The sequence below is a fragment of the Amphiura filiformis genome, chromosome 8 (genome assembly GCF_039555335.1).
Source record: "Amphiura filiformis chromosome 8, Afil_fr2py, whole genome shotgun sequence".
NCBI classification, from domain to species: domain Eukaryota; kingdom Metazoa; phylum Echinodermata; class Ophiuroidea; order Amphilepidida; family Amphiuridae; genus Amphiura; species Amphiura filiformis.
The window spans coordinates 50,376,695-50,389,722 of NC_092635.1; the positions used below are offsets into that span (position 1 = coordinate 50,376,695).

Genomic DNA, 13,028 nt, shown 5'->3' on the forward strand with positions numbered 1-13,028 from the left:
ATCTTTTAAAAGGGCATGTAGTGTAATGATCCTGAATTGAGTGTGATGCAAATGGATTTCAGACTGCAATTTAAATTTTGTATTATTTTGACAATGTACATAACATTTGAAATTGTAATTGTAAAAAGTAACAATTCTGTTTCTTTTTTGTTGTTGTAAAAAGTAACAATTCTGGTTGTTGTTGTTTTTCAACGTTTATGTGCACTGGCCTACTCTGGGGAAAGATTAAAATTTGTTCATCCTATTAAGGTGGTTCGAAAGGCAAGGTTTAGGGAAATCATGAATTCCAACATTTTTGCAAATATCTCCAAAACCTTTCATGATACAATCTCAAGTGAGTTTGTGCTTATGTAGAGATATGTTGGCCATGTTATGAAGGTAATAAAACCGTTGCCATGGTAACCAAGCAGTCGCTATTGGCTTCTGACCAATCACATTCAAAGTTGGTTTTTTCCTGTTTTTTCGCAAATCACTTCATTTTCCCCAATAGAAGTATACTCACATGTTGAGTCATGTTCCTGCACACCTCCACTGATTTTCCCGTAAAAAGTTTGTAAGTAATATGGAATTTTTGGCCAAAAAACGAAAATTTCACTTTGACCCCCCCTCCACTGGGATTTTTTTTACGGGAAAATCAGTGGAGGTGTGCAGGAAAAATGAAGTGATTTGCGAAAAAACAGGAAAAAACCAACTTTGAATGTGATTGGTCAGAAGCCAATAGCGACTGCTTGGTTACCATGGCAACGGTTTTATTACCTTCATAACATGGCCAACATATCCCTACATAAGCACAAACTAACTTGAGATTGTATCATGAAAGGTTTTGGAGATATTTGCAAAAATGTTGGAATTCATGATTTCCCTAAACCTTGCCTTTCGAACCACCTTAACCCAGAGAACTAAGTATAATAATTTTCACTTCTGTTTCTTAGATGCCCAAAATGGAAAATCATTGCAATAAACATCTTTATTCTGAATATGTTGCATGTTTATAATAGGTGTACCAAAAGGAGCAAGGATTACACACAAACAATTCATATCTGAAATAGGCGCAGTTCACACGATTGGTGCGGTACGTATTCAAGTGCTATTCTGAGTATCTTACAATTTATCAAATTATACTAAAGTTATTCATCATTCATATGCAAACAAAATGATACACAATGCATAGAATTAAATATAGAAATAATAAATTTGGCATGGCGGAGCTGGTCAAAAGGCCAAAAAGAAAAATTTGTTGAACCATTGCATTTAACGACTACTACTATTGATATAAAAGCACTTATCGTGCTTAATAAAATTAATATAGCGTTATTTCACACAAAAAAAGTAATCATAATTTTAGTGCCTGCTATTAATAGAATACCCACATTTAAAAAAAAATTTTTAAATTTAAATGTTTGAATGATTTTTGCATATTTTTTATTTCTTAAGAAAAGTCCTTTCGAAGTAGATCTAACTTCTTTGGATGAAATTGTGTTTTTGTTTTGCCTTTTGAAGATGACTTTGGAAGTTAACATGGTTCTTGTAATCCATCCAAAATTCACAAGGGCTAACATTGTGTCGCATCGTATATATCAGTATAAAAACATACACTCTAAACTGTTGTGATTTATATGCTCAGATTAAAAATGAATACAGGTTTTATAAGGTGAAGTATAAGTTATATACATTTTCGTGCTACTTATTTGTTGTAATAAATTCACTTTACTCTTGCTCTATAGACGGTACATGTAATTCAACCTTCAGATGTGCACTTTTCCTTCCTGCCATTAGCCCACGTATTTGAGAGATGTAACCAGGTAAGTATAGGATATAAACTATAATTGAAGACAGAGATAAAAAGACTAGTTTGCGTCTGACGTCACTGTCAATCAAATTCCCTGCGCCCTTTGATTGGTTACTAGCGCGTAAAAGGAAGGACGATTTATCTGGTGCCGATCGGTGAAAAGGAATAGCACTAAATGGTGAAAAAATATGTACGGTACTTTTACAAGGCAAAAAGCAACTTTTCTAGGCATTGTTGACATGGTGCCTTCGTGAAAGAAAGTTTCCTACTATAAAGACCTAACTTTTGAGATGGTTTGTATGTTTGAAGGTGCAAAATTAAAGATAAGGCGCCCGCTTTTAATACCGCGTTCATCAACTCATATCATCGATCACGACACTTGTAAACAATCCGTGCCCGAGTTTGATTGACAGATGATGTCAGACGCAAACTAGTCTTTTTATCTCTGTCTTCCAGTATATGCATAAAATTGGGTGTATAGAAAAAGAAGTAATGGCTGCCAGATATCATCTTTTTAGATTGAGTACAACATAGAACACAGAAATTGTCAAATAGGGCAGCTATTGCAGATTGGACCCTCTGGCCCTTAACCCTTGGAAATGGTTGCATATCTAATGGCTTAATTCAATAACCTCAAGTCAACAAGAATTGCTTAGAAATTAACTTCAAGTTGTGGAATTAGTGTAACTTTAGAATATATTGAAATGTTTTTTATTACGAAATGATTTCTGAAGACATTCCTATACTGTGTTTGTCCAAGGGGATATCTTACAGGAGCTGTTCAAAGTTGGTTACCCCTTGCTTACTGAAGATTCGGTGGCTCTGAAAAGAGCTGTTCAGTGACCTGTAACTTGATATGCCTACTTGTTTGTCACAACTCACCTTGCAGACATGTGAAAAATAAACCATAGGACTTGTGACTTACATGAAACAACCAAAAGTAAAATGTTTTCATTATGTACATTATTAAGTATTTCTTTTCTACTTGTCTAAAATATCTGTAATATAAAATATTGAATGACCAAACTACATTGCTTTAACTAACTTTTTTTCCAGTATGAAATGATTTGTGAAGGTGTTCAAACTGGTTTCTTCCAAGGAGATGTCAAACTCCTTAGTGACGATATGCAAGCATTGAAACCCAGTATCTTCCCCTGTGTTCCACGCCTTATGAATAGGATCTATGATAAAATCTCATCAGGAGTCAATAATGCTAGTGCATTAAAGAGGGGGCTATTCAACATAGCATTCAACAAGAAAAAGGCACAAGTCTTACAGTAAGTTTATACATATGATATGCTCATCCAACTTACTACTTAAACACGTTCAAGTAATATCACTTCAAGTGATGTCATCACTTGAAGTAATTTTTCAACAACAACAAAATTTGTTTGTTTACTGTTTCCTGTTAATTGCAGTAATAAATTATGTAAAGATTAAAAATTTGCCACTCTGTCAGCTCATCCCTCCTGGGTTAGTGGTAAGGGTCACTTCATAATACAATGGCCCCAAATTCCTGTTTCCACCTTTTGTGAAAAAAATCCTTTCTATTTTAGCAGGGATAACAGGTGATTGAGATACTATGTATTTGATGGTATCACTTGAAGTGGTAATTTGGAAGAGCATATATCCATACTTGCAAATTATCACATAGCATAGTATTGAATTCTTAGCCACTTATACTCAATGCTACGCTTGCCCAAGATCCCAACAGTTGAAGGAAGCTTGTAAGTACCTGCTCTGCAGCAGACTGATGATGATGATAATGATGATGACTCAATGCTGACTCAACATCCATCAATGGCATAACCTGTTTTCAGTGCCGCCGAGAGCCATTATGGGCCAGGGCCCCCTTTTATACAGGCCCTCCGAGGTCTCCTTTCTTTGGCTTTTATGGGCCCTTAAGGTATGTTTTCTTTATTTTTACGGGCCCCTAGGACCCAGGCACAGGGTAATGCACCCCCTTAATTCCTTGTCGGTGGAACTGCCTGTTGTTCTTTAATGAAGTTTATTAATGGAAGTGTCACTAAATGTGGACCGTTGTAACATTACAAATTTTACAATTTGAATTCTTGCCTGTGAAAATTGATGAGAGCCCATAGTGATAAAAACAAGAGCCCAACTGACCCTCTCTGATTTTCAGGGTGGGATTTACCTTTTTGGAGACCCTGGGCCAGGTCAAAATTTGGAGGCCCCTCAAGTGGCCAAGTTTTTAGATTTTACTAGGACATTTGCATGCAAAGAATTTTTAAGTTTAGACTATTTTAGCACAAATTGTAGTTGAATTTTGCTATATAACAGGCCAGTGCACGCAAAGCGCGCACAATTTTGCAATTTTCGTACCCTATTTTGGCCCAAAACATGGTGTTTTTCGGCTACAATGGAAGATGCACACTGCACAGGGCAATTTTGGGGCCCTGGGCCTGGGCCCATCTGGCCCTATGGTAAATCTGGCCCTGCAGATTTTGATATTCAGAAAAAAGTTTAAAATTAATTGAATCTACTACAAATCCTTTGATAGATATAACCAACACTAAACCTGGATGAATATTATTATTAGAATTAATATTGTGACATTTTTGTCATTATTTTGCAGAGGAATTACCACAAGAAATTCAATCTGGGACAAAATAGTCTTCAACAAGTTTCAGGTAGAGTATATTTAGAGAATAAAGGTATTGTTTTTAGCCGCTGGAGTGCATCTATCATCTCATATAACACGGGCGACATCATTATTTTAAGTAAATTTACGCCAAAAATAATGATGTCGCCTGTTATATGAGACGATAGATGCAACGACAGCTGCTAAAAACAATACCTTTATTCTCATTCTTAAACATTTCAATTCAAATATAAATATCATACAAATTTTAATCAAATTAAATCCTACATTTTGCAATGAATTACCTAGGGCTTAAAATCGATCAGTCCCGTTGTTGCTGTGCGCCTCTGATTGGTCCATATAGCGAGTATGTGTATCGCGTCGACGCACACACGCTGTCCCGTGTGATATCGTGTCATATCACATGGGTAAAGCTGGATAAGAACCAATAAGATTGCAGGAACATTCTCAAGTGTTTAAGAATATATTTTATAACACAAGAATAAAAACATTTATACACAAAATGTTTTGGAAATGTTATGGAAACTTTATCATATTAATTGTCTATCTACAACAACTTAATTTTCATACTGTTACCAGCCTGACAGTAAAGTTATCTACACACCATAGGTGTCCTGAACATGTTTTGGATGGGTATTATTAAGCTATAGGCCTAGCCCTATTTTGACTATGCTATGTTACCTACTGTTTCAGGCTTTGATTGGTGGGCAAGTGGACTGGATGTTCATAGGAAGTGCTCCTATCTCTCCTGAAGTTCTCTTGTTCTGGAGAGTTGTTATGGGAGCCAATGTAAGTAATACATTTTTTAATACTACAGTCCAACCTCTCTTATCCGGACCTCTTTTATATGGATCTCTCTGTTATCCGACTGCTGTGAAATCTTCACAGGAAAACACGTTTTTGATAATTTAACACCTTCATGCGCTGAATGCGTAGAATGACATATCTATGTTGCATTTAAGCCATCTTTTAGTGTTTATTACCCCATGTTGAAACGATCTTTTGTTGTCACAATTTCAGTACTTGGGACAGACAATGCAGAATTACATGTAATTCACTTATCTGGATTTTTCACTTATCCGGAGAGTGCTTGGTCCCATCATGGCTGGATAAAAGAGGTTGGACTGTAATAACATCTTTCTTTACATTATGAAAGCATACACGTCTGGGGTATAATTAAAATTATTTGCAATACAAACACTGTACATCCCAATTGTTCTTTTTTGTATATCCTTCCATAGTAGTCAAGATGTACATAATAACATTAGGTTAATGCCCTGAAATTTGAATCCTAGCAGGATTCTTATGGGGAGAGTCAACAATTAAATAAAATGGACTCATATACCATGATCAATATGAAATTGTTGTAAGGCTGAGATATCTAGTCAAAATAAATCAAACAATTCATAAATGGTCAGACAACCATGATATTATGCCTGCATGTACATTGACACAAGCAAAAGACATACTAACAATAGGACCCAAGATGGAACCCTGGTGAACACCACTTTCTTACTATCACATTGGTAATGTTGTCATTTTGATACATTTCAGATTCATGAAGGTTATGGTCAGACAGAGAGCACCTGTGCAGCTACCCTTACATTGGCAGGAGATACATCACCAGAAGGTCATGTGGGTCCCCCATTACCTAATACCAACATAAAGCTGGTGGATGTCGCAGAAATGAACTACTTTGCCAAGGATGACAAAGGAGAGGTATGAAATGTGTAAAGAGAATAATACTACACTTGCTTCACATTCGAGGAACACATTGTGGTAAAAATAAAACCAAAACAAACATTCACTTATTTAATGATTAATTATAGATTTTCTGTTCAAGTACTTATATACTATAATATTTCAGGTAGATCTTTGCTCACAAGTTTTATCAGCCATTGTGAATAGGTTCAACTCAAATCAGGTTCAAATCAGTTGATAGCACAATTCCTAAGAGTTTACATACTCAGCCATGATTCTCACACACCCAACCCACAAAAAATATTTAATTTCTTGAGCCATCAACATGAATGATACCTTTTCCAAAAGATGAGATTTTTCCAATCCAATAAACACATCACTAATTTAAAGAGGAAGCCCCATCAGAGCAGTCCTTCTGGGGCAAACCAAACCTTAGTTTTTGCCAAACCAATGACCCTGGTATGGTATAAATATAGGTATTAGCTAAGTCATGCACTTGTAAATTGTCACTGAATAATTTGATAACCAGGCAGGTTTGGTTTATCCCAGAAGAACTGCTCTAATGGGCTTCCTCTTTAAGTAAGTCTGTATTTTTTAATTATGGTAAATTGTATTGAATTAAACATAAAACTGATCAACTGGACTCACATTTATTTGAGAGGCTACAGTATCGCACCTAATCCATTTTGTTTTTTTATTTCGTCTTATGATCTGGCGGCAAAAGGTCGTTGACCTGTGACAAGGTGGTGTTGCCAGAGGTCGTGGATCTTGAGTCGAACTTCTTAGGAATGTTCTTGATGACAGAATTGTAAGCCCCCGCCAAGTTATGGCGAAGACCGCCTTCCCTGTTTAGTGAAGGTTGTTCTTTCTTGACGTAAATTGCTTATTTGACGCCCCTTTCAAACCTCCTGCGTTCTCCGTCTAAAATCACAACATCTTGGTTGTCAAAAGTGTGATGTGTACTGTCCAAATGCGTGAACACGGCTGAATCCCCGCTGATACTGTAGCCTCTCAAATAAATGTGAGTCCAGTTGATCAGTTTTATGTTTAATTCAATATTTATTAAACCTGGATGAATGACAACCTTCACAAATGTATGGTAAATTGTATTACACTTTTTATTTACAGATATGCCTGAAGGGTCCCAATGTATTTCCTGGATACCACAAGAATGAGGAGAAAACTAAAGAAGCAATTGATGAAGATGGCTGGTTACATACAGGAGATATTGGTGTCTGGCTTCCAGTAAGATATAATTATATATTGTACCATAATTATTTGAGCTAATTAGTGTCCCTCCCCTACAGGGGCGTCTATTCATCCAAAATTACATTTTTGGACAAATAAAAAATGAAAATTTCACCCATAAATCTTAATGTATTGATGATTTTGTTCATAAAAGTATAAAAATCCATGTTCCACATTATTCCCCACACCAAATATCAAGTTTCTAGTGCATTTACTTTCAAAGATATAGCCAGTTAAAATGTGACATTTGGGGGTAAAAAATTGGGAAAATCCTTAAATAGTGTTAATTTGTATGACATTAATCTACACTTCATGTAGATCCTAAGTCATGTCCATAATCACTGTTTCTGATGTTATTCCTTTTAGAATGGATGTTTGAAGATTATTGATCGCAAGAAACACATCTTCAAGTTAGCTCAGGGAGAGTATGTTGCACCAGAGAAGATTGAAACCATATATTGTGAGGATACATTGGTAGCTCAGGCATATGTACATGGTGAAAGTCTTAAGGTAAGCTCCATTTATCCACTCACATAATTTGTTCCATTTTTAGTAATGTAATGTAGTAACTACATACAACTAATAAGGTAGACACTGTGTTTGCGGGTGTAAAAATTCCATGCAAATCCAACAGACCATACACTGTAAAAATAGCAGAGCAACACATAATTAACATGTTAATTGTGTTAATTTATAAACACTAAAACACATAAAAATATGAAGATGTTTATGTTTTTTAACACAAGATAGTGTTAAAAACACACTTTTAAGACTGTTGTGTTAAAAAACATGAATGTCTTCATTTTTTATGTGTTTTAGTGTTTCTAAATTAACACACCTCTACCTTCACTGTACAAACCTTAGCCATTAAAGTGTTCAAGTGTGTATAAGTGTTGCTTTGCTGTTTTTGCAGTGTAAGATGGACAAAACCTTTCAGTTCATATTGTTAATATTTCTGATAATGGTTTAAGGGTATTCTCCCAATTTGTCAACCAAATTAAATAACTTCAAAAATAAATTTTTTTGGTTTGCAATGGACCTTTAAATCTGGGAAACAAAGTTGTTATGTTAAGGGGAACAACCCATTAGTCTAAAGGGTCATTAGTCCCGGTCATTAGTCAGAAAAGTTAGGGTTTAGGCCATTTTAAGTTAGGATTAGGGATAAGGTTAGGGTAAGCGCTACGGTTAGAATTAGGATTAGAGTCAGTGTTATGTTTAGGGTTACTAAGGGTTAGGGTTGTCTTTGAAAATGTCAATTTAGATTTCTTAATAAAAAAACTGCCTTTTTTGATGTGATAGGTATTTTGTTTAAAAAATTGTAAGTTACAAATGCAGTGAAAAACAAATTTTAAATGTAAAGTTGAAAACTAACAAGATCAAATTGACATGTTGCACATCTTCTCACAGGCCAGTATAATTGCAGTCATTGTGCCGGAAGAAGAGGAATTGAAGAAATTTGGTGAGAGAGAAGGTCTAAAAGGGGACTTTAAGGAGCTATGTGCACAGAAGGTAAGTTAAAAAAAGCTAAATTAGGTGTTTAATTGTTAAAGGGCTATAGTTCAATATGGTGGCAATAAAAATTGGTAACAATTGTTCCACTGTCTACTGCCTTTGAATTGTGGAGCAGATTCAGCGGATGACAAAGACCTCACAGATAGTTCCAATAAGTTATGCCTGCGGCTGACATTGAATGATTCAAAAAGAAAGAAACACACAAAAAATCATGTTGTAGATATCACTGAAAAAAAAGGAACACGCATGATAGTGATATCTTGGACATTACAATTCCACCTTCCTTAACCCTAACCCCCTAAGGGCTTTTCGGCAACGGGAAGGGAAAGAAGGAAAGAATAAAGAGAGAAAAGAAGGAAAGAAGTTGTTTGCTCTGGGTGGGATTCGAACCCGAGACCCCTCGCATGCCAAGCACTCGGTCGGCGACACTTTGCCACAGGTCTTGGGCTTCGCTGGCCAGCGAAACCGTGCCATTTTGGCGTTTAAATAATCTTAATTGGACGTTTCATTCCAGAGATATGGCCTTTTGAGTGTTACGGTTTTATATAGGGCTGCTTGAACATGTTAAAAAGTTAAAGTCCAAAAAGGATTACTAACAGAAAGTGCAATTTTAAGGTACTTTTTCTTAATGTATTTATTAACTAGCGTTATCTGGAACAATATATTTGCTTATAACAACATGAAAATAAGATCATTTCTTGAAAATTTAATCGATTTTGTTGACATACAACAAAAAATATAAGACCTCAAAACCCATGTTTTGTTTGGTGAAACCGCAAGCATGATCATAGATGGAGATGAACAATAAGTGCATTATTTCAAATGAATGGCGGTAGTCTTAAACATTGTTCAATCTTTTACGGTCAGCACATTTTATCTTCAAAAATTATTATATTTCATCATGGCATAAGTTTGGTAATATTAATCACTACCAATTTTGAGAAATTTGCTCCAACTCAAAGGTTATCTTTAATACATTGAGCAATACACTGTGTGTGCATGGAAGCCGTGATGGATAGCATATGAAATGGACATGGTAGTGAGAAGTGCATGATTTGAGATGGGCATGTAGGCTTAAACATTCTTAAATTTCTTAACATCCTGTACATTTTGTCTTCAAAATAGTTACATTTTATGACTATGTAAGTTTGCTTGTCTGATTCACTCCAAATTCGGAAATAATTGCGTTTGAACACCTGATGCACGGAATGGTGTCACTTCAACCTGTTGTAGTTCTCATCTCATTAAATTTTTCATTAAAAAAGTTGATCTCTGCATGGAGGAAGGTCCTCTCTCTTTACTGACCAATCAGGAAAAAGTTTGGTTAATGTTTTCCAGTGAATCAGGAATTTCTTGAAACACCCTGATATAGGCCTACATTTGGATCAAAAACAAGTATGTACGCCATTTAACAGGCCTGGGATTTCTTGTATCGATCAGTTTCTCCATAGACAATACGTGTGAGTGCACGCACACAGTAAATGAAAAATCGTTCTAGTGGAAACTGTATGGACAGTGGGCATCCCTACACTTAGGGCGATTGCGTCATCACACCACGTGGGATGCATGCACGAACAGCGCATATATCAAGTAGTATTTTGTAGTATTCAGGCGGGTTAGGGTTAAGGAAGCCTATACTGAGTTTCGATAGTGGTAACCTAACCCTAACCCCCTAAGGGCTTTTCGGCGACGGGAAAATTTAGCACTGTAAACAATCTGCTTAACAGATCTGTGAAGTCTCTGCCAATGCATGATTCAGCTAGTGAGCTAAGTAACAAATTTTCAAGCTTTTTCAAAACTAAGATTGATAAAATTATGGTTGAACTTAATGAAAATGTTTGTAATGACGAAGCAATTTTCAGCGAAGATCATGAAACGACTCATGTGTTAAATTGTTTCTCTCTTGCTACGGTTGAGGAAGTTGAACAGGTCATGCGTAAACTTTCCAACAAGACGTGTTTGCTCGACCCCTCCCTACTTGGATTTTGAAACAAAACATATCCACTGTTTCACCACTGATAACTATGATTGTCAATGCTTCCCTGCAAGAGGGTATTTTTCCTAATGCTTTCAAAAAAGCAATTGTTAGACCTGTGTTGAAAAAATCCACTCTTGATGTGAATGTTTTGAAAAATTATAGGCCAATCTCAAATATTCAGTTTCTTGCCAAACTTATTGAATCCATTGTGGCTACCAGACTTAAGGACCATTTGTATGATCATAGTTTATCTGAGAGTTTTCAAAGTGCTTACCGAAAAGGACACAGCACTGAAACTGCGTTGTTGAAAGTTAAAGGAGACATCTTGAGTATGCTTGATCAAAACAAAGTTGTTCTTATGGCTATGTTAGATCTTACGGCCGCCTTTGACACCATCAACCATGTTACTCTCTTCGGTCGCCTCAGTAAAACCTTTGGCGTGTCTGGTGCCCCACTGGATTGGTTTAAATCCTACATGCAAAATCGCAGCAGTCGTGTTATTAGTAATGAAACTTTATCAGAAGAAATCAAACTTGAATGTGGAACACCCCAAGGATCCATCATGGGGCCTCTTCAATTTACTACGTATATCCAACCAATTGGTAACATCATTCAAAGCACAATTTATTTTTTCACATTTATGCCAACGACACCCAGATATACTGTGCCTATGATCCAAAGAAACCGGGTGAAAACATTTCTGCTATTCATCGTCTTCAAGCTTGTATACAGGAAATTAGTTGCTGGATGAAATTAAACAAATTAAAGTTAAATATGGACAAAACTGAATTTATTTTATTTGGTTCACCACATAATACCAGAACATACTCTACCGATCATCTGACAGTTGGAAATTCTATTGTAATGCCAGCTGCATCCGTTCGCAAACTAGGTGTTCACCTGGACTCAACATTATCAATGAATACTCATGTCTCCCATTTGTGTAAAACTCTGATTTTTCAACTAAGGAACATTTCTCGCATTAGGAGATATTTAGATAAAGACTCATGTAATCACATTGTTCGTGCACTTGTTACATCTCGTCTGGACTATGGCAACTCACTTTTAACTGGAACTACAGAAACCAATCTTAACAAGCTTCAACGCATTCAAAATCGGGCCGTCCGTCTTATTTGTGGTTTAAAGCGACGTGATCATATTTTTTCTCATCTTACTGAGCTTCATTGGCTTCGGTTAAAGAACGCATAAAGTTTAAACTTCTCACCATCATATTTCAGTGTGTGCATGGGTTAGCTCCAACTTATTTGCAGGATTATGTTCATCTTTATTCATCTGTTAACACCAGACATCATTTACTTCGTTCTTCTCTTGATACAACCAAACTTGACATTCCATATACAAATCGCTGCCTAGGGGATCAGGCTTTCCATGTTGCTGGCCCTCGGATATGGAATACTCTTCCACAGCATATCCGTGAGGCCCCCACCCTTAACCGGTTCAAAGAACTCCTCAAATCACATTTATTTCCTGTTGCATAATATTGTTTTTGTTTATATTCCATTTGCATGTTTTTGTAGCGTAAGTTTATTGTAGCGTAAAATCTCTTGTAATGCGCTTTGGTATTTCATGATAAAGCGCAATATAAATCTTATATGTATATGTATGTATATGTATAAAGAAGGAAAGAATAAAGAGAGAAAAGAAGGAAAGAAGTTGTTTGCTCTGGGTGGGATTCAAACCCGAGACCCCTCGCATGCCAAGCACTCGGTCGGCGACACTTTGCCACGGGTCTTGGGCTTCGCTGGCCAGCTTAAACCGTGCCTATATATCACTTAGGGCGATAAGCGTCATCACACCACGTGGGATGCTTGCACGAACAGCGCATATATCAAGTAGTATTTTGTAGTATTCAGGCGGGTTAGGGTTAATGAAGTCAATGTTCATCAATATGTGCAATTTCTTTCCAACTAAATAAACATTCTTTGATATTACAGGACGTGAAAGATGCCATTTTGAAGCAAATTGTGCAACATGGAAAGAAAAGAGGACTCAAGGGATTTGAACTGGTAAGATCTGACATAACTTGTATTTCAACACAAAAATATCTGTACGGTATATTAATACAGGGCTAGAATTTTGGTGAGAATCTACAAATTGAAATTCTACCCCTGCTACAATAAGTTTGAATTCATTAAATTTAAACAGCAGGCACCTGG

The 13,028-nt window shown here is 36.2% G+C and overlaps 1 protein-coding gene across 1 annotated transcript in view; it reads left to right on the top strand.

The window, feature by feature from the left end:
• LOC140159160 (long-chain-fatty-acid--CoA ligase 1-like) overlaps positions 1-13,028 on the top strand; it is a 29,121-nt gene that overhangs the window by 11,726 nt on the left and 4,367 nt on the right. The window contains exons 8-17 of the mRNA XM_072182528.1: positions 999-1,072; positions 1,725-1,802; positions 2,846-3,066; positions 4,386-4,440; positions 5,106-5,201; positions 5,967-6,131; positions 7,242-7,358; positions 7,728-7,871; positions 8,769-8,870; positions 12,807-12,878. Of these exons, the coding sequence (XP_072038629.1) occupies positions 999-1,072; positions 1,725-1,802; positions 2,846-3,066; positions 4,386-4,440; positions 5,106-5,201; positions 5,967-6,131; positions 7,242-7,358; positions 7,728-7,871; positions 8,769-8,870; positions 12,807-12,878 (1,124 nt within the window). The remainder of the gene's footprint in view (positions 1-998; positions 1,073-1,724; positions 1,803-2,845; positions 3,067-4,385; positions 4,441-5,105; positions 5,202-5,966; positions 6,132-7,241; positions 7,359-7,727; positions 7,872-8,768; positions 8,871-12,806; positions 12,879-13,028) is intronic.